The sequence below is a fragment of the Bombina bombina genome, chromosome 6 (genome assembly GCF_027579735.1).
Source record: "Bombina bombina isolate aBomBom1 chromosome 6, aBomBom1.pri, whole genome shotgun sequence".
Taxonomy (NCBI): domain Eukaryota; kingdom Metazoa; phylum Chordata; class Amphibia; order Anura; family Bombinatoridae; genus Bombina; species Bombina bombina.
The window spans coordinates 1,111,101,908-1,111,125,516 of NC_069504.1; the positions used below are offsets into that span (position 1 = coordinate 1,111,101,908).

General features: G+C 36.5%; 1 protein-coding gene across 1 annotated transcript in view; it reads left to right on the forward strand.

Moving 5' to 3' along the window:
• EFCAB6 (EF-hand calcium binding domain 6) overlaps positions 1 to 23,609 on the forward strand; it is a 423,875-nt gene that overhangs the window by 200,231 nt on the left and 200,035 nt on the right. Inside the window, exon 9 of the mRNA XM_053719700.1 lies at positions 21,704 to 21,814. Coding sequence (XP_053575675.1) covers positions 21,704 to 21,814 — 111 coding nt within the window. The remainder of the gene's footprint in view (positions 1 to 21,703; positions 21,815 to 23,609) is intronic.

Sequence of the window (23,609 nt, forward strand, 5' to 3'; positions counted from 1 at the left end):
GTGTAATGTACGTGGCGGCGATGTTAGGGACGGCAGATTAGGGGTTAATAAGTGTAGGTAGGTGGCGGCGACATTGGGGGCGGCAGATTAGGGGTTAATAAGTATAATGTAGGTGTCGGCGATGTCGGGCGGCAGATTAGGGGTGTTTAGACTCGGGGTTTATGTTAGGGTGTTAGGTGTAAACATAACTTTTCTTTCCCCATAGGAATCAATGGGGCTGCATTACGGAGCTTTAAGCTCCTTTATTGCAGGTGTTAGGCTTTTTTTTAGCCGGCTCTCCCCATTGATGTCTATGGGGAAATCGTGCACAAGCACATAAAACCAGCTCAAAGCAGCGCTGGTATTTGAGTGCGGTATGGAGCTCAATTTTGCTCAACGCTGCAATATTGCCTGCTAACGCCGGGTTTATGAAAACCTGTAATAGCAGCGCTATAGGGAGGTGAGCTGTGGAAATAACTTGCAAGTTAGCACCGAGCCGCTCATAACGCAAAACTCGTAATCTAGCCGAGTGTTATCTGTGGTTCCAGATGATTTAGCAGCATGCTCTAGAAGATCCAGTTTGGTTGTCCGACTGGGCTCAAAACATTGCTATACTTTATTGCTCATACGTACATACACAGACATTTATAAATATATATATATATGTACTCACATACATATGTACATACGTACAAATATATATATATATATGTGCACGAAGATACATATATACATACGTACATATATACTTACGTTCATATATTTATACATACGTACATATATACAGTACTTACGTACATACATTAATACATACTTACATATATACAGTACTTACGTACATACATTTATACATACGTACATATATTTATACATACGTACATATATACAGTACTTACGTACATACATTAATACATACTTACATATATACAGTACTTACGTACATACATTTATATATACGTACATATATACAGTACTTACGTACATACATTTATACATACGTACATATATACAGTACTTACGTACATACATATATGCATACGTACATATATACAGTACTTACGTACATACATTTATACATACGTACATATATACAGTACTTACGTACATACATTTATACATACGTACATATATTTATACATACGTACATATATACAGTACTTACGTACATACATTTATACATACGTACATATATACAGTACTTACGTACATACATATATGCATACGTACATATATACAGTACTTACGTACATACATATATGCATACGTACATATATACAGTACTTACGTACATACATTTATACATACGTACATATATACAGTACTTACGTACATACATTAATACATACTTACATATATACAGTACTTACGTACATACATTTATACATACGTACATATATTTATACATACGTACATATATACAGTACTTACGTACATACATTAATACATACTTACATATATACAGTACTTACGTACATACATTTATACATACGTACATATATACAGTACTTACGTACATACATTTATACATACGTACATATATACAGTACTTACGTACATACATATATGCATACGTACATATATACAGTACTTACGTACATACATTTATACATACGTACATATATACAGTACTTACGTACATACATTTATACATACGTACATATATTTATACATACGTACATATATACAGTACTTACGTACATACATTTATACATACGTACATATATACAGTACTTACGTACATACATATATGCATACGTACATATATACAGTACTTACGTACATACATTGATACATACGTACATATATACAGTACTTATGTACATACATTTATACATACTTACGTACATACATGTATACATACGTACATATATACAGTACTTACGTACATACATTGATACATACGTACATATATACAGTACTTACGTACATACATGTATACATACGTACATATATACAGTACTTACGTACATACATTTATACATACTTACGTACATACATTGATACATACGTACATATATACAGTACTTACGTACATACATGTATACATACGTACATATATACAGTACTTACGTACATACATGTATACATACGTACATATATACAGTACTTACGTACATACATGTATACATACTTACGTACATACATTGATACATACGTACATATATACAGTACTTACGTACATACATGTATACATACGTACATATATACAGTACTTACGTACATACATGTATACATACGTACATATATACAGTACTTACGTACATACATTAATACATACTTACATATATACAGTACTTACGTACATACATTTATACATACGTACATATATACAGTACTTACGTACATACATTTATACATACGTACATATATACAGTACTTACGTACATACATATATGCATACGTACATATATACAGTACTTACGTACATACATTTATACATACGTACATATATACAGTACTTACGTACATACATTTATACATACGTACATATATTTATACATACGTACATATATACAGTACTTACGTACATACATTTATACATACGTACATATATACAGTACTTACGTACATACATATATGCATACGTACATATATACAGTACTTACGTACATACATTGATACATACGTACATATATACAGTACTTATGTACATACATTTATACATACTTACGTACATACATGTATACATACGTACATATATACAGTACTTACGTACATACATTGATACATACGTACATATATACAGTACTTACGTACATACATGTATACATACGTACATATATACAGTACTTACGTACATACATTTATACATACTTACGTACATACATTGATACATACGTACATATATACAGTACTTACGTACATACATGTATACATACGTACATATATACAGTACTTACGTACATACATGTATACATACGTACATATATACAGTACTTACGTACATACATGTATACATACTTACGTACATACATTGATACATACGTACATATATACAGTACTTACGTACATACATGTATACATACGTACATATATACAGTACTTACGTACATACATGTATACATACGTACATATATACAGTACTTACGTACATACATTTATACATACGTACATATATACAGTACTTACGTACATACATTTATACATACGTACATTTATACAGTACTTACGTACATACATATATGCATACGTACATATATACAGTACTTGCGTACATACATTTATACATACTTACGTACATACATGTATACATACGTACATATATACAGTACTTACTTACATACATGTATACATACGTACATATATACAGTACTTACGTACATACATGTATACATACGTACATATATACAGTACTTACGTACATACATTTATACATACTTACGTACATACATTGATACATACGTACATATATACAGTACTTACGTACATACATGTATACATACGTACATATATACAGTACTTACGTACATACATGTATACATACATACATATATACAGTACTTACGTACATACATGTATACATACTTACGTACATACATTGATACATACGTACATATATACAGTACTTACGTACATACATGTATACATACGTACATATATACAGTACTTACGTACATACATGTATACATACGTACATATATACAGTACTTACGTACATACATTTATACATACGTACATATATACAGTACTTACGTACATACATTTATACATACGTACATTTATACAGTACTTACGTACATACATATATGCATACGTACATATATACAGTACTTGCGTACATACATTTATACATACTTACGTACATACATTGATACATACGTACATATATACAGTACTTACGTACATACATGTATACATACGTACATATATACAGTACTTACGTACATACATGTATACATACGTACATATATACAGTACTTACGTACATACATGTATACATACTTACGTACATACATTGATACATACGTACATATATACAGTACTTACATACATACATGTATACATACGTACATATATACAGTACTTACGTACATACATGTATACATACGTACATATATACAGTACTTACGTACATACATTTATACATACGTACATATATACAGTACTTACGTACATACATTGATACATACGTACATATATACAGTACTTACGTACATACATGTATACATACGTACATATATACAGTACTTACGTACATACATGTATACATACGTACATATATACAGTACTTGCGTACATACATGTATACATACTTACGTACATACATTGATACATACGTACATATATACAGTACTTACGTACATACATGTATACATACGTACATATATACAGTACTTACGTACATACATGTATACATACGTACATATATACAGTACTTACGTACATACATTTATACATACGTACATTTATACAGTACTTACGTACATACATATATTCATACGTACATATATACAGTACTTGCGTACATACATTTATACATACTTACGTACATACATGTATACATACGTACATATATACAGTACTTACTTACATACATGTATACATACGTACATATATACAGTACTTACGTACATACATTTATACATACATTTATACATACGTACATTTATACAGTACTTACGTACATACATATATGCATACGTACATATATACAGTACTTGCGTACATACATTTATACATACTTACGTACATACATGTATACATACGTACATATATACAGTACTTACTTACATACATGTATACATACGTACATATATACAGTACTTACGTACATACATGTATACATACGTACATATATACAGTACTTACGTACATACATTTATACATACTTACGTACATACATTGATACATACGTACATATATACAGTACTTACGTACATACATGTATACATACGTACATATATACAGTACTTACGTACATACATGTATACATACGTACATATATACAGTACTTACGTACATACATGTATACATACGTACATATATACAGTACTTACGTACATACATTTATACATACGTACATATATACAGTACTTACGTACATACATGTATACATACGTACATATATACAGTACTTACGTACATACATTTATGCATACGTACATATATACAGTACTTACGTACATACATTTATACATACGTACATATATACAGTACTTACGTACATACATTTATACATACGTACATATATACAGTACTTACGTACATACATGTATACATACGTACATATATACAGTACTTACGTACATACATTTATACATACGTACATATATACAGTACTTACGTACATACATGTATACATACGTACATATATACAGTACTTACGTACATACATTTATGCATACGTACATATATACAGTACTTACGTACATACATTTATACATACGTACATATATACAGTACTTACGTACATACATTTATGCATACGTACATATATACAGTACTTACGTACATACATTTATACATACGTACATATATACAGTACTTACGTACATACATTTATACATACCTACATATATACAGTACTTACGTACATACATATATGCATACATTTAATTTCACAGTGTTTTGTTTAGAAGGATTACCTGCAGCCTCAATGGAAACTTTATAGCAAAATCTGATTCCTCTTACTAAGATGATAGGAACCTGTGCTGTTATCTGCTTTCCTCTGATTTACTTAAAGGGATAGGAAAGTCAAAATGAAACTTGCATGATTCGGATAGAGCCGGTCATTTTTAGACACTTTTAAATTCACTTCTATTCTTAAATGTACTTTGTTCTCTTGGTATCCCTTGTTGAAAATTAATAAGCACATATCCTACACTAGTGGGAGCTGCTGCTGATTGGTGCCTGCACACATTTGTCTCTTGTGATTAGCTGACTAGATATGTGCAGCTTCCTGTCAGTAGTGCAATGCTGATCCTTCAGCAATGGATAACAAGAGAATGAAGCAAATTTGATAATAGAAGTAAATTGGAAAGTTGTTTAAACTTGTATGTTCTATCCGAATCATGCAAGAACATTTTGTGGTTTCCTGTCCCTTTAACTCTCACTCATTAACTTACATCAGTGTAAGGAAACCCATATGTGAAACTGCTATGCACTGCTAGGTTTTGGTTTTGTACATGACCGGGAGGGATTATGTTTTATACGTTCATCATGGCACATGACAAAAGGGGGGTTTGGCACATGTTTTATCATATGGGTTGGTCCCTTGTTGTTTTTCCCCATACTCTTCACACAGGATTCTCTTTATGTTGCAAACCTTGCAGAATTAATTACCTTGACCGTCCCAACATAGGAGGTTTTCCTTCTATCTCTTTCATCTCTTTCTGACAGGCCATAGCTACGGAGCTTCCTCCAATCTCTGTATTTGTTTCTAGGCATGAATGTCACCTCAATAGCAATATATAAGCTGTCATTATACCCTTACCAAGATGAGACTTTACTGCCATGGATGTGATGTGGCAGCAACAATGCCATCTGTGCATCAATGTCACAGGAACCTATTAGGTAACTCCTTTTAACCCCTTGGATGCTAGAAAGGGTTGAAATGCAGTTTTTGTTTTCAGCCCTCTCTGGCACACAAAGGTTTAACACTAGCCATCAACCTAGCTCTAATCCTAACCCTATCCCTAGCCTTACTCTACAACAGTCTCTCAGTGGGAAATCATGGTTGGGTAGATGTCTATTCTCTATAATCAAGATCTCCTCGATACAACATTCCATTTTCAATTACTCTCCCCAAACTAAAGAATAGGTCTGGATACTCATGGAAGAAAAACCAAAGAAAACCAAATTGTTCAACTTTACCACTGTAATACGTTTATCCCACGTCTCTAATTGCTGCATAGTACCGTGCAACATTTTAATTTCCATATTACAATCTGAATTCAAACTGCAATGAATATTTAAAATAAACATCAAACATGAGACCCATCATAATGTGAGAAAATACATTATGCAAGCAACACTTGATAAATTATTAGCATTTTACCTTGTTACAATGCTAGATACACACTCACAGCAAATATTGTGGGGAAACGTATGCATCAATATTTTAGACCTTGTGTTTTTGCTGTGATATGTTTGTAAAAATTCTAAAAAAGTATGCATATCCCTCATCTCTGCTCTATTGGGCAAAACCGATGATGTCTACTCATCTTTCTGTCTATCTATCTCTCTGTCTGTCTGTCAATCCATCTATCTATCTATTTATCAGCTATCTATCTCTCTCTGCATCTCTCTCTCTCTCTCTCTCTCTCTCTCTCTCTCTCTCTGTCTGTCTATCTCACTTTCTTCCTATCTCTCTTTCTATCTCTCTTTCTTACTCTCTGTCTGTCAATCTATCAATTTATCTATCTTTCATCTATCTATCTATCTATCTATCTATCTATCTACCTATCTCTCTCTCTCTCTCTCTAGCTCTCTATCTCTGTGTCTGTCTGTCTGTCAATCTCTGCATCTTCCTCTGTCTATCTTTCTGTCTGTCTGTCTATCTGCATCTATCTAACTAACTATCATCTATCTATCTATCTATCTATCTATCTATCTATCTATCTATCTATCTATCCCTCTCTGCATTTTTATCTCTCTTTCTATCTCTCTGTCTGTCAATCAATCAATCATCTGATTGCATCTCTCTATGTCTATCTTTCTGTCTGTTTGTCTATCTCTCTCTCTCTGTATCTCTATCTATCTCTGCATCCTTCTCTCTATATCTCTCTATCTGTCTGTCTGTTATGCTTACCTGATAAATTGATTTATTTCATGGTGATTAGAGTCCACAATCCATTACTCCTGGGAATTACTCTTCCTCGCCAATAGGAGAAGGCAAAGATTCCCAAACCTCAAGCGCTCTATTAAACTCCTCCTACCTTGGTAGAAACTTCTAGTCTGACATATAGCCAAGCAAAAAAAGTAAGAAAATGTAATAAGAGAAACAAAAAGGAGTAGGGAAAAAAGAGGTACAAGAAAAAAAAAAAAATATAATAAAACCACCACCAGCAGAAAAATCAGGATGGGTTCTCATTGACTCTCACCATCATGAAAGAAAGGAATTAATCAGAAAAGCATAAATGATGTTTTCTTTTGCATGATGTACCGAGTCCACGGATTCATCCTTGTGGGATATTGTCCTTCTTAACAGGAAGTAGCAAAGAGAGCACCACAGCAGAGCTGTCTATATAGCCCCCCTTAATTCCACCCCCCAGTCATTCTCTTTGCTGGCTCTAAGCTGGAAGGGTAAAGAGAAGAGGTGATAAACTGTTAGTTTTTATTTTATCTTCAATCAAGAGTTTGTTATTTTTAAATGGTACCGGTGTTGTACTATTTACTCTCAGGCAGGACATAGATGAAGATTTCTGCCTGGAGGATGATGATCTTAGCATTTGTAACTAAGGTCCACTGCTGTTCCCACAGAAGCTGAGGAGTACAGGAAAACTTCAGTGTGAGGAACGGTTTCTTGCTTTACAGCAATGAGGTATGTTCAGTCATTTTTTCTGCAGAGACTGTGTTAACTCAGAAAGGCTGACAGTTTCCCCATTAGGGGAAGGGTAAGCAGTAATCCTAGTTATATAAGGAAAGGCATTACTAGTTTACATACAGGGCTAATCTTATGGGCACTCAGTTTGTGTATAATATATTGGGCAAACGTTTGTGTCTTCTGGGAGTCTTTATTTTTATGGGACATATGTTTGAGGATACACTTGGCTTATTTAAGGAGTTTTATAACCCACATGGCTTTCAAGAAAATGTTTTTGTGTAGGCCCCAGCAACATCGAGTAAGAGGGGCGGGGCCTATTTTTGCGCCTCAGTTGCGCACTTAGTTGATGCAGGCAGCAGCAAGCAAAGTCCCCAGAGGTCCTGGTACTCTTCTGGGGCCCAATCAAAGCTTTATTCCCACAGAATCGTTCCCTAAGGGCAGGTAGGGCCACAGCAGAGCTGTGGCAAGGTGCTGACAGTTTTTTTTTATCGGTTTTTCCGTTTTTTTCATTTGGGGGTATATTGCATAGATATTTGTGGTGCAATCTTACTATACTTTAGTGGGTGTACTGTAAAAATTTCGGAAAATTTGAGGCAATTTTAAGCATTTTTGCAGTTTCTGTATGTCTTTTTTTCTCTTAAAGGCACAGTACCGTTTTTGAAAATTGTGTTTTTTTCATTAAATAAAGTGTTTTTCCAAGCTTGCTTGTCTCATTACTAGCCTGTTCAACATGTCTGACATTGAGGATACTCATTGTTCAATTTGTTTAGAAGCCATTGTGGAACCCCCTCTTAGAATGTGTCCCACTTGTACTGATATGTCTATAAATTGCAAACAGCATATTTTGACTTATAAGAGTTTGGCATTGGATGATTCTCAGACAGAAGGAAATCTGGTTTTGCCATCTAGTTCTCCCCATGTGTCACAACCAATAACGTCCGCTCAAGCGACGCCAGGTACTTCTAGTGCGTCTAATACTTTCACCTTGCAAGATATGGCCTCAGTTATGAATACTACCCTCACAGAGGTTTTATCTAAACTGCCAGGGTTGCAAGGGAAGCGCAGTAGCTCTGGGTTAAGAACAAATGCTGAGCCTTCTGACGCTTTAGTTGCCGTATCCGATACTCCCTCACAATGTTCTGAGGTAGGGATGAGGGATTTGCTATCTGAGGGAGAGATTTCTGATTCAGGAAGGTTACTCCCTCAGACAGATTCAGATATGACGGCATTTAAATTCAAGCTAGAACACCTCCGTTTATTGCTCAGGGAGATTTTAGCGACTCTGGATGATTGTGACCCTATTGTAGTTCCAGAGAAATTGTGTAAAATGGACAAATATCTAGAGGTTCCTGTTTACACTGATGTTTTTCCGGTCCCTAAGAGGATTTCGGATATTGTTACTAAGGAGTGGGATAGACCAGGTATTCCGTTCGCTCCCCCTCCTGTTTTTAAGAAAATGTTTCCCATATCTGACACCATGAGGGACTCATGGCAGACGGTCCCTAAGGTGGAGGGAGCTATTTCTACTTTAGCTAAGCGTACAACTATACCTATTAAAGACAGTTGTGCTTTCATTGATCCTATGGATAAAAAATTAGAGGGTCCCCTCAAGAAAATTTTTGTTCATCAAGGTTTTCTTCTTCAACCCATAGCGTGCATTGTTCCTGTAACCACTGCAGCTGCTTTTTGGTTTGAGGATCTAGAAGAGGCTCTTCAGGTGGAGACCCCACTTGATGATATTCTGGACAGAATTAAGGCTCTTAAGCTAGCTAATTCTTTTATCACAGACGCCGCTTTTCATCTTGCTAAGTTAGCGGCAAAGAATTCAGGTTTTGCCATTTTAGCGCATAGAGCGTTATGGCTTAAAGGGACAGTCAAGTATAAATTAAACTTTCATTATTCAGATAGGACTTTTAATTTTAATTGACTTTCCAATTTACTTTTATCATCAAATTTGCTTTTTTCTCTTGGTATTCTTAGTTTAAACTAAACATATGTAGGCTCATATGCTAATTTCTAAGCCTTTGAGGGCTGCCTCTTAGGGCTATATAGATAACACTGTGTTCAGGCACAGAAAGTTATTTAAGATCTAGCACAATACAATGCTAAATTTAAGACAATAGATAATAAACAGTCACAGTCATGTGATCAGGGGGCTGGAAGAAGGTTCCTAGATACAAGGTAATCACAAAGGTAAAAAGTACATTAATATAACTGTGTTGGTTATGCAAAACTGGGGAATGAGTGATAAAGGGATTATCTATCTTTTAAAACAATAACAATTCTATGGTTGACTGTCCCTTTAAGTCCTGGTCGGCTGATGTGTCATCAAAATCTAAGCTTTTGACCATCCCTTTCAAAGAAAAGACCCCATTTGGGCCTGCTCTGAAAGAGATCATTTCAGACATCACTGGGGGAGAAAGGTCATGCCCTTCCCCAAGATAAGTAAAATAAGACAAGGACCAAATAAAATAATTTTCGTGCCTTTCGAAACTTCAAGGGTGGTCCCGCTTCCTCTTCCTCTGCTGCAAAGCAAGAGGGGAACTTTGCTCAATCCAAGCCAACCTGGAGACATAACCAGGCTTGGAACAAGGGTAAGCAGGCCAAAAGCCTGCTGCTACCACTAAGACAGCATGAAGGGGTAGCCCCCGATCCGGGACCGGACCTAGTAGGGGGCAGACTCTCTCTCTTTGCTCAGGCCTGGGCAAGAGACGTTCAGGACTCCTGGGCCGTAGAAATTGTAACCCAGGGGTATCTCTATCTTTTAGATTTCAAAGATTCTCCTCCAAGGGGGAGATTCCATCTTTCTCAATTGTCTGTAAACCAGACAAAAAGAGAGGCGTTCTTATGCTGTGTAGAAGACCTTCTTACCATGGGAGTGATCTGCCCAGTTCCGAAAGCAGAACAGGGACAACGTTTCTACTCCAATCTGTTTGTGGTTCCCAAAATAGAGGGAACCTTCAGACCAATTCTAGATCTCAAGATCCTAAACCAATTCCTGAGAGTTCCATCCTTCAAGATGGAAACCATTCGGACTATTTTACCAATGATCCAGGAGGGTCAATATATGACCACCGTGGATTTAAAGGATGCGTATTTACACATTCCTATCCACATAGATCATCACCAATTCCTAAGGTTTGCCTTTCTGGACAGGCATTACCAGTTTGTGGCTCGGGTTGGCCACGGCGCCAAGAATCTTCACAAAAGTGCTAGGGTCCCTGCTGGCGGTTGTAAGACCGCGGGGCATTGCAGTGGCGCCTTAACTAGACGACATCCTAATTCAAGCGTCGACTTTCCAACTAGCCAAGTCTCACACGGACTTAGTGTTGGCTTTTCTAAGATCTCATGGGTGGAAGGTGAACGTGAAAAAGAATTCTCTTATTCCTCTCACAAGAGTCCCATTCCTGGGAACTCTGATAGATTCGGTGGACATGAAAATTTTTCTGACGGAGGTCAGAAAATCAAAGATTTTAACCACCTGCCGAGCTCTTCATTCCATTCCTCGGCCGTCAGTGGCTCAGTGTATGGAGGTAATCGGACTTATGGTAGCGGCAATGGACATAGTTCCGTTCGCCCGCTTACATCTCAGACCACTTCAACTGTGCATGCTCAAACAGTGGAATGGGGATTATGCAGATTTATATCCTCAGATAAATCTGGATCAAGAGACCAGAGATTCTCTTCTTTGGTGGTTGTCACAGGATCACTTGTCCAGGGGAATGTGTTTCCGCAGGCCAGCGTGGGTTATAGTGATGACGGACGCCAGCCTACTGGGCTGGGGTGCAGTCTGGAATTCCCTGAAAGTTCAGGGTTTGTGGACTCAGGAGGAGGCCCTCCTACCGATAAATATTCTGGAATTAAGAGCGATATTCAATGCTCTTCAGGCGTGGCCTCAGCTGGCTTCGGCCGGATTCATCAGGTTTCAGTCGGACAACATCACGACTGTAGCTTATATCAATCATCAAGGGGGAACAAGGAGTTCCTTAGCGATGATAGAAGTTTCCAGGATAATCCGATGGGCAGAGACTCTCTCTTGCCATCTATCAGCGATCTACATCCCAGGGGTAGAGAACTGGGAGGCAGATTTTCTAAGTCGTCAGACTTTTCATCCGGGGGAGTGGGAGCTCCATCCGGAGGTGTTTGCTCAACTGGTTCAGCTATGGGGCACACCAGAATTGGATCTGATGGCGTCTCGTCAGAACGCCAAACTTCCTTGTTACGGATCCAGGTCCAGAGAGATCCTCAGGCAGTACTGATAGATGCTCTAGCAGTACCCTGGTCATTCAACCTGGCTTATGTGTTTCCACCATTTCCTCTCCTTCCCCGTTTGATTGCCAGTATCAAACAGGAGAGAGCTTAGGTGATTTTGATAGCAGCTGCGTGGCCACGCAGGACTTGGTATGCAGACCTGGTGGACATGTCATCTCTACCACCATGGACTCTGCCACTGCGACGGGACTTTCTAATTCAAGGTCCGTTCAAGCATCCAAATCTAATTTCTCTGCAACTGACTGCTTGGAGATTGAATGTCGGTTATAGATACCTTGATTCAGGCACTCCACTAGAGCGGTGGCTTCCACATGGGCTTTTAAAAATGATGCTTCTGTTGAACAGATTTGTAAGGCTGCGACTTGATCTTCGCTTCATACCTTTTCCAAATTTTACAAATGTTATACTTTTGCTTCTTCTGAGGCTATTTTTGGGAGAAAGGGTTAGGTTCCTGTCTTTTCCCTCCCTTCATCCGTGTCCTAAAGCTTTGGTATTGGTATCCCACAAGTAAGGATGAATCCGTGGACTCGGTACATCATGCAAAAGAAAACAAAATTTATGCTTACCTGATAAATTTCTTTCTTTTGCGATGTACAGAGTCCACGGCCCACCCTGTCTATTCAAGACAGGTGGTATTTTTTATTACAAACTTCAGTCACCTCTGCACCTTATAGTTTCTCCTTTTTCTTCCTTTGCCTTCGGTCGAATGACTGGGGGGTGGAGTTAAGGGGGGAGCTATATAGACAGCTTTGCTGTGGTGCTCTCTTTGTTACTTCCTGTTAGGAAGGAGAATATCCCACAAGTAAGGATGAATCCGTGGACTCGGTACATCGCAAAAGAAAGAAATTTATCTGGTAAGCATAGATTTTTTTTTCTTTCATACAGATGGTGATTGTCCATGATCCATTACTCCTGGGAACTAATACCCTAGCTGTGAAGTGCATGAGTAATGAGGGCAGGACAAGCATGATATTGACTTTTCAATATTTTATTATTTATTCTTTTTTTTCTCTCTTTTTTCGCAATATTAGATAGAATAAAGGTTAGTTTTTTTAACATGCAAGACATGAAAACTAGAGAAAAAGAACTTAGAAACTACATTAAATCAGAAACAACAGCCTGAAGGACTTTGCTACCAAAGGCTTCTTCAGAGGAAGCAAAAACTTCAAAATGATAGAATTTATTAAAAGTTTGCAAAGAAGACCAAGTGACTGCCTTACAAATTTGATCCACAGAGGTCTCATTCTTAAAGCCCCAAGATGTGGCAACTGATCTGGTTAAATGAGCGGTAATCCTTTAGGAGGAGACTGACCCACCTCCAAGTAAGCTTTATGAATCAAAAGCTTAAGCCAAGATGCCAAAGAAACAGCCATAGCTGATTGACGACTAGGAAAATCCATTTCCCAATTGTTCACCCCTGGAGCAATCAAAAATTATTAGGAGTTTTAAATGTACCCTTAAACTTCTTCTCTGGGGAAGAAAAGCTCCCTTACCTCATGTCACAGTAGAAATGATAGAATCTGACTCAGAACCAAACCACATTTTTCCTTGAAAAGAAAGAGATAGAAGTTGGATTTAGAAACCATATCAGCTTTAAACATATAGCCCTTCTAGAAAGAACTGCTAATGACATACTCTTAGAATTAATCTTAGTTATGTCAATAACTGAAATGAAAGCATTGGCAGACTTCAAGAGATCCAAAAGAAAATCTTTACTAGCAGGATCATTATCCAAAAACTGTTCATAAAGACTATCTAACCAAACAGAAGAAGCCTCAGTCACACAGGCAGCGTTAACTGCAGTCCTAAAAAGAAAACCTGCTTGCTGAAAAACCCATCTATGAAAGGATTCCAATTTTCTATCCGTTGGATCATTAAATGAAGAATTATCTTCCAAAGGAATACTAGCTTGCCTAGCCAAGGTAGAAATTGCCCCATCCACTTTGTGAACTGTTTCCCAAAGCACAACATTAGAGGTAGGCAAAGGATACATTTTCCTAAACCTAGCTGAATGATTAAAAGGGCCGCCAGGCTTAGAACAATCCTTAGAAACTATCTCAAAAACAGCATTAGGCACAGGAAAAACCTGTAGAGACTTTTTAGTAGGTTTAAAAATCAAATGCAAACATCTAATAGATTTGTCCTCAGATAGCTTAGGATCCTCAACCTAAAGTACATAATACCTCTTTCAATGGAAACAAATATGATCAACCTTAAACAAAAAAAGAGGATAAATTAGAATCATTATCAGAAACAGACTCTTGATCATCAGATAATAGCTCACCCTCTGAGGACAAATTAGTTGAACCAGGATCCTGAACATTTTCTAATACAGGCTTAGAGCTAGTAGAAGCTATATCATGAACTGAGCTTTTACGCTTGCTTAAAGGGGAATATCCACCAGCATTTCAGATACAATGGAGCGTACAAAATCCACGAATCCTGGAGTGAAATCTGTAGAACTCTCCTGTGTAGAACAAACAATAGGAGGGCAAATACCTTTAGAAGCAAGAGCATTGTTAGTCTGATTAGAATGCAGAATAATATTTAAACAAGAATTACACAGCTGAGCTGGAGGCAACACTTCAGCAAGTTTACAATATACACATTCGGCTAGATTCCGAGTTTTGCAGTACAGCTATTACCGCTGAAAAATTGGCCATTGCGCACGGAATGGCCAGGAACGAATATTACGAGTCGCGGCTGTATAGCTATACCGCAAACATTTTAGCCTGTAATGCAACATCCATTCCGCACTAACAAAAATGCAGTTTTAGTGCGGGATTTTCATAGCACCTGTATTACAGGTTGTCCAGCTAAAATGCTTGCGTTATAGCCTATATCGCCACTTATAAAATCCATTTTACACAAAACTAATAACTAAAATGTTACAAAGTACACTAACACCCATAAACTACCTATTAACCCCTAAACCGCCGCCCTCCCACACCGCAAACACTATATTAAGCCTATTAACCCCTAATCTGCCACCCACCCACATCACAACTATTAAATAAACCTATTAACCCCTTATCTGCAACCCCCGACATCGCCGGCACTAAATAAACCCCTAATCCTCCGCTCCCCGACATCGCTGACACTAAAAAAAGTTATTAACCCCTAATTCGCCGCTCCTCGACATCGCTGACACCTAAATAAACATTTTAACCTCTAAACCTCCAGCCCCCCACATCGTAACTACTAAACTAAACCTATTAGCCCCTAAACTGCCGCCTCCCACATCGCAAAACACTAAATTAAACTAATAACCCCTAAACCTAACACCACCCTAACTTTAAATTAAAATTACTATATAACTATCTTTAAAAAAAAAATTAAATTTACGTGTGAAATAAAAAAAGGTTTAAACTATAAATTAACCTAATATAACTATTCTAATAAAATGAAAAAAAAAACTACCAATAAAAAACCTTATTTAAAAATGTAAAAAAAACTAACACTATGAAAAAAAATTAAAAAATCTAACATTACAAAAAATAATAAACACTAAATTACAAAAAATTTAAAAATCTAAGATTACAAAAAAGAATAATCGAAATTATCAAAAATAAAAGCAATTACACCTAATCTAATAGCCCTATAAAAATAAAAAAGCCCCCAAAAATAAAAACACCCCCTAACCTACAATAAACTACCAACAGCCCTTAAAGGGGCCTTTTGTAGGGCTTTGCCCTAAGTTAAACAGCTCTTTTACCTTAAAAAATTACTAAGTCCCCCCTAAAAGTAAACCCCCCACCCAACCAACCCCCCAAAATAAAAAAACCTAATTCAAAAAAATCTTGATACCCATTACCCCTAAAGGGGCATTTGTAAAAGGCATTCAGCTCTTTTTCTGCGCTTAAAAGGGCATTTAGCTCTTTTACAAGTGCCCATCCCTAATCTTAAAAAAAAAAAAAAAAATTAAAAAAAAAAATTAAAAAAACCTAACACTAACCCCATAAAATCTACTCACGGTTCCCAAAGTCCGGACATCCATCTTCGGGCGGCGAGAAGTCTTCATCCAGGCGGCGTCTTGGGGACGTCTACTATCTTCATCCCGGCGGCGCGGAGTGGAGCTATCCATCAGGGCGATGACATCCTGCGCGGAGCGTCTTCTTCATACGATCACCGCCTTACACAGAAGTTGAATGCTAGGTACCCGTTTCAAAATGGTGTACCTTGCATTCCTATTGGCTGATTTGATTCTTCAAATTCAAATCAGCCAATAGGATGAGATCTTCTTAAATCCGATTGGCTGTTCAAAACAGCTAATAGGATGAGAGCTACTGAAACCCATGGGAAAACAGAGCACACTAAATAACCTAATAGCACGCTCCAAACAGAAATGAAACACACACAAAGAGAAATGATCAAATAAACTAAAAGTGAGACAAAATACCCACACGTAAAAAAACCTGATGTGGACTATCAAGATCAACTGACATGTTCAAACCCGACAAGCCGACATGCATAAACTTTATAAGCCAAAGCACTCTGACACTGAAAAAATATGTGCACAAAAAATTTAAAGTGAAATAGAGCTTTATAATCTTAAAGAAGCCAAAATATAAATATGAACTAAATATTGTCCCTATTGTACAATAATGTACAAACTAAATAGCCCATTATCCTTAGATGAGTGCCATAATTATAAATAAAAAATTGTACTTACCCAAAGGTACCCAACTACTGGAAGATAAAGTACAATTCAGTGGAAAGCAAAACAGTGGTGAAATATAACAGAAGTATATATAATAGGAGTATACCGATGACCCAACAGGAGTAGGTGAATGACGGGTCCCCGCGACACCTGTGGCAGGCTTGTGACTAACACCTATAAGGTGTAATTGTGCCACTACCCAATACTCTGAATACATCCCTCCATTAATCAGCAGCACTCTGAGGGGAAATTGAGCCTCAACTCTAAGAACCCCTCTCACAAAAGGAAAACTGGAACACCTTCATTCTACACCTACCTCTAGCGGAGATAAAACTCGTTTCTAGTAAGGTGGGAGAGGTTTTATAGAGCTTTTAGGGTTTGGGAATCTTTGCCTCCTCCTAGTGGCCAGGAAGAGTAATTCCCAGCAGTAATGGGGTGTGGACATTTACCACCTGTATGAAAAAAAACATTCATCTCCCGGTACAAACTAAAAGCAAAATCACTTATCCAGTCAAACTCTTGATTAATGTCTGGCCAAAACCACACAGGAACACAACGCATTTCAAGGACATACCTCTTTATCAGTATCCATTTTCCCACTTTGGAGTTTGCTACTGCAAATTTGAAGTATTGTGTTAGTACTTATGATGCCAGTTTAATAACAAGGGGAAGAAAGTCATTTTAGAACACTGAAGTTCAGAAACAATTTGTTTTCAAAATAAAGTGACATGTTGGAACTTGTCTGCATTTCTTCAAGGAAATCTATAGAAAAGCAATTAAAGAAATAACATTCACAATATAGCAGTTAGCAGGTAATAAGTAATATTATGTTATTCAAGTGCTACTAGTTACATTATACATTGACTTATTCATTGACTTATTCATAAAGGTAATTTTAGAGTAACACTACAGTCTTAATTTTGTGTGTATTGTTGATATATAATAACTTAAAACTCATGTTTTGTTTTTCAAACTGCAGAATTTTTCATTTTTTTAATTTAGCAAATCTGAACATTACCAAAAGCAGAATTCTGCAGTGTAAATGCTGATGTGCGATTGTATCTAAGGAGGAACTTGTTAAAGCGGAATAAAGAAGACAATGTAGATTGAGAAAGTAACTTAACCCCCTGCATGTGTCAGAGAGGACTGGCACCATGGGTGACTGCAGAGGCAGGGGATGCAAAATAAATAAATAATGCTGATAATAATAATAGTATCACTGTAGACAATATTGGCAATATATATTTATAGTTTTAACAGCCATCCCATTTATTTACTCTAAGGCAAGTATCTACTCTTTGGAATTTTTCATCAACCATATGATACTCAGAGGGTCATGTAACAATCATATGATATCTAGAAGGTCATATGACAACTATATGATATCTAGAGGGTCATATGACAAACATATGATATCTAGATTATGTGACAACCATATAATATCTAGAGGGTCATGTTACAATCATATGAAATTTAGGAGTTCATATGACAACCATATGACATCTAGAAGGTCATATGACAACCACATGATATATAGAATGTCCTATGACAACCATATGATATTTACAGGATCATGTGACAACCATATCTAATATCTAGAGGGTCATGTAACAACCATATGATATCTAGAGGGCCATATGAAAAACATATGATTTCTAGAAAGTCATGTGATAACCGTATGATATTTATCTGATCATATGACAACCATATGATATCTAGAAGGTGATATCACAACTATATGATATCTAGATGAGCATGAGCCAACCATATAGAAGTTCTTGTGACATCCATATGATATATAAAAGGTCATATGAGAACCATATGATATCTTGAGGGTCATTTGACAACTATATGATATCTAGAGGGTCTTGAGGCAAATATACAATATCTAGAGGGTCATGTGACGACCATATACAAATCTAGAAGGTTAAATTACATATCTAGAAGATCATATGACAACCATGAAATTAGAGGCAACCATATGATATGTAGAGGATCAGGAGACAGCCATATGATATTTATAAACTATATGACAAACATATGATATCTAGAGGGTCTTGAGACAACCATATGATGTCTAGAGGTCATATAACAACCATATGGTATTTAGAGGATCATATGACAAGCATGTTATCTAGACGATCATATGACAACCATATGATATCTAGAGGATCATATGGCAATCATATGATATCTAGAGGATCATATGACAACCATATGATAACTATATGTTCATAAGACAGCCATATGATATCTAGAGGGTCATATAACAACCATATCATATCTAGGTCATATGACAACCATATGATATCTAGCGGGTCATGAGACAGCCCTATGATATCTAGAGGGTCATATCACAACCATATGATATCTAGAGATTCATGCCAACCATATGATATCTAGAGGATGATATAAGGGCTTTAACATATACAGTATATGCATACATACACATATGTGTATGTATGTATATACAGTCATGGCCAAAAATATTGGCACCCCTGCATTTTTGTCAGATAATGTAACACTTTGCCCAGAAAATTGCTGCAATTACAAATGTTTAGGCATTCTCATGTTTTATTTCTTTTGTTCGTATTGTTATGACACAACAAAGTGGAGAAAAAAAGCCAAATCTGACACATTCCATGCAAAACTCCAAGGGGCCAAAGTATCAAGCTCCGAATAGCTTGCCGCGAATCTGCAGGGGGGCGGCATTGCACAAGCAGTTCACCAGAACTGCTTGTGCAATGTTAAATGCCGACAGTGTATATATATTTCTATATAGTCAGCACCTTTTAATTGATACAGGTGAGTTTAAATACAGGAGCATCACAAACTTGGAGGCCTATTTATGAAATGTCTGTCGGACCTGATCCAACAGTGCGGATCAGGTCCAACATACATCGCTGAATGCGCCCCCTGCAGATTCGCGGCCACTAGCAGGGGGTGTCAATCAACCCGATTCCTGTCCGCCTCATCAGAGCAGGCGGACAGAGTTATGGAGCAGCGGTCTTTAGAAACACGGGCCCTCAAGCTCCGTACGGAGCTTCATAGATAGGCCCCTTGGAATGCAATTATTTCTTACAATTTTGAGAAGGTGCCAATAATTTTGTCAAGCCCATTTTTGGAGTTTTGCGTGGCATGTGTCAGATTTGGCTTTTTTTTCTTCACTTTTTTGTGTCATACCAATACAAACAAAAGAAATAAAAATGAGAATGCCTAAACATTTGTAATTGCAACAATTTTCTGGGCAAAGTGGTGCTTTATCTGACAGAAATTCAGGGGTGATATACATATATTTTCTCTTTACAGGGTCCATCATACAAACAACGTTTCAAACCACAACCTGGTTCTTAATGATTAAGAACCAGGTTGTGGTTTGAAACGTTGTTTGTATGATGGACCCTGTAAAGAGAAAATAAAGGTCTTTTAAATTTTAATGGAGGCTGGAAAATTACTTTTTTGGACTTTGCATTGAGATTTGGCTAATCCTTTCCTGTGCCCCAGTACATCATTAGAGGTGCTGTCTTTCATTACAATATTCAAAGTGATATACATATATACACACACACACGCACACACACACACACACACATGTATTTATTTGTTTTACTATGTATATTTACTGTAAATATTTAACTTGTTCTTCACTTACAGGATAATGTAATTTGTTTTGTTTACTATTTCTAAATATTCCTATATCTATTCTTTTAGATATATAGGTATAGATGTCTATTTTACATTAACCTTATCATTTATCTGATAATATAGGAATAGAAATACAGGTATACATATAAATATATATTTACAATAAAAAATGATATTGTTCTGTTAGTGAAGAACATTGGAATGTGAAATATGAACAACTCCTTTCGAGTAAGTGAGCAAGTGATAGGTGTTAGGTTTTTTCTTCTCAGCTCTCCATTGACTTCTATAGGGAGAATGCATTAACGCGGTCGCAATATTTGGTTAGCGCATGTCGGGTAAACTCTTTACTTTCAACTTTGTAATATGCCCACTACCTAACGTGCGCAAAAAACTTATGTCTAGCAAAGTATACACTCTTAATCTAACCCTTATGCAGCAGAGAAATGGTTAAAATACTAATCTTAATCTTGTACAGAATATAACTCGTTATCGAATTGAGGTAAAGTAGAACTCTGGTTTGTTTTCACTGCACAATATATATATACGTTTTCTATATTGGACCGGCTTTTTCCTGTACAAAACACACAAACACTTTTCTAATGTTTAATAGGGGCTCATTTAAACAAATTATAACCATTTCATATTATTGTTTTTCTCCCTAGATTTGGCTTTAAAGAAACTAATAATGTCAACTGGGAAAACTTTTTAAAGAAATTTCAGCAACCTTTGAGAATTGAAAATGGACAAACAATACCTATAAAGCCAAGTCACAGGTAAGTAAGGCTCCTATTGGTACAGAAATTAGTACAGCATAAAAAAGCACATTTTATTAACCCTTCCAGAGACACAAAGGGCTCCATTTATCAAAACTTCAACTTTCAATTTGGCTAATCTCCTAATCATTTTAGATGCATTTTTCACTTTCCAAAGTTATTAAGCAGTCAAGTGTCTCAAAATGTTTTTCTAATCTCATTACAATCCTAATTGCAAGGGTTTGATTAATCTCTGCACGTATTTAGCATGTAGGGATAGTCCAGCTGCCAGGTTTTTATCAAACTGTCAAGTAGTCAACTAGATCGTTCACGCGTCAAATAACGCCACGGTCATGACTTCAAATACACGACTTAATACGCAACTAGAATAAAATGCATCCTTAAAGTAAACAATGGGAGTGTCAGCTATACGCTGTCGGCATTTAAGATTGCACAAACATTTCTGGTGAACTGCTTGTGCAATGCCGCCCCCTGCACATTCACAACTAGTCGGTTGCTAACAGGGGGTGTCAATCATCCCAATCGTATCTGATCGTGATGATTGCAATCCACCTAAAAGGTGGCAGACAAGTTAAGGAGCAGTGGTCTTATGCCCGCTGCTTCTTTACTTAAGTTACTGGTGAGCCGAAAACTTCGGGCGGAGAAAGCAGCATCCGCTGCTCATTAAATCTCCCCCATAGTTTCAAACATTTTGAAAGTTTCCTTAACAATCAGCGACGTACCCTGTACATTGTACATCCTGGTCATTAAGGTGTTAAAGGGTCATGAAACCCCTCATTTTTCCTTCATGGTTCAGATAGAGCGCGCCATTTTAGCCAACTTTACAAGTTACTACTGTTATCTAATTTGCTTAGTTCTAAAGTATACCTAGGTAGGCTCAGGAGATCCCAGTAGTGCACTGCTGCTCCTTCGACAAAGGATACCAAGAGAATGAAGCAAAATTGTCAATTTAAATAGATTGGAAAGTTGTTTAAAACTGCATGCTCTATCTGAATCATGAAAGAAAAAAATGTTGTCTTTCATGTCCCTTTAAGTGAGAAATTTACTATACATGCACACTAACCTTTCGTTTTTATAAGTATTAAACACCACCATAAATTGTTCTAGACTAAAAATCCTATTCTCATTATCTGCTCTCCCCTGCTGAGGCCAATTAGGGACAGTTATAAATGAGCTGAAAAGTAACAATCTCACAGTGTTTAGGGCAAAATGTATCAAGCCCCGAAAAAATGCGCCTAAAAAGTTGCGATTATTTTGGCAATAGTTCGCAATGTGTGAAGTCAAAAATGTCTCCAGTATTTATCAAAATTCTAGAGACATTTTTGGGGCAAAACTTTTTTGCGATGTCAAGCGAATGGCTGATCCTAGTTTTCTTGCGAAAATTTCATTTTCACTTTATCAATCTTAATTTTAGACACCGGTAAATGGTTTATTGTTTTAATCAAGTGATCGTTTATAAGAATGTTATTTCTTATATTTTATTTTGGCCCTTCTTTGGCTCTCTTTCATTGAGGAAGGTTGCCCGTTTTTTAGAGCTTATCTTGGTTCTTTTTAATACACTTATTTCAATTGCACTTAAATTATTTTACTTTTTTATAAATTTGTGTATACCTTTTTGTTATTTAATTATTAATATTATTCAGGTTATGCGCCTTGTTGTGGGCAATTTCTAACCCTAGAATACAGCAAGAAAGAGACATATTTCCATTTTCCCTCCAGACAAACAACAATATCGCTCTTTATTTTTCACTCCTCGAAACCTACAAATTGGCAAGATTAAAAACAGTGAATATTG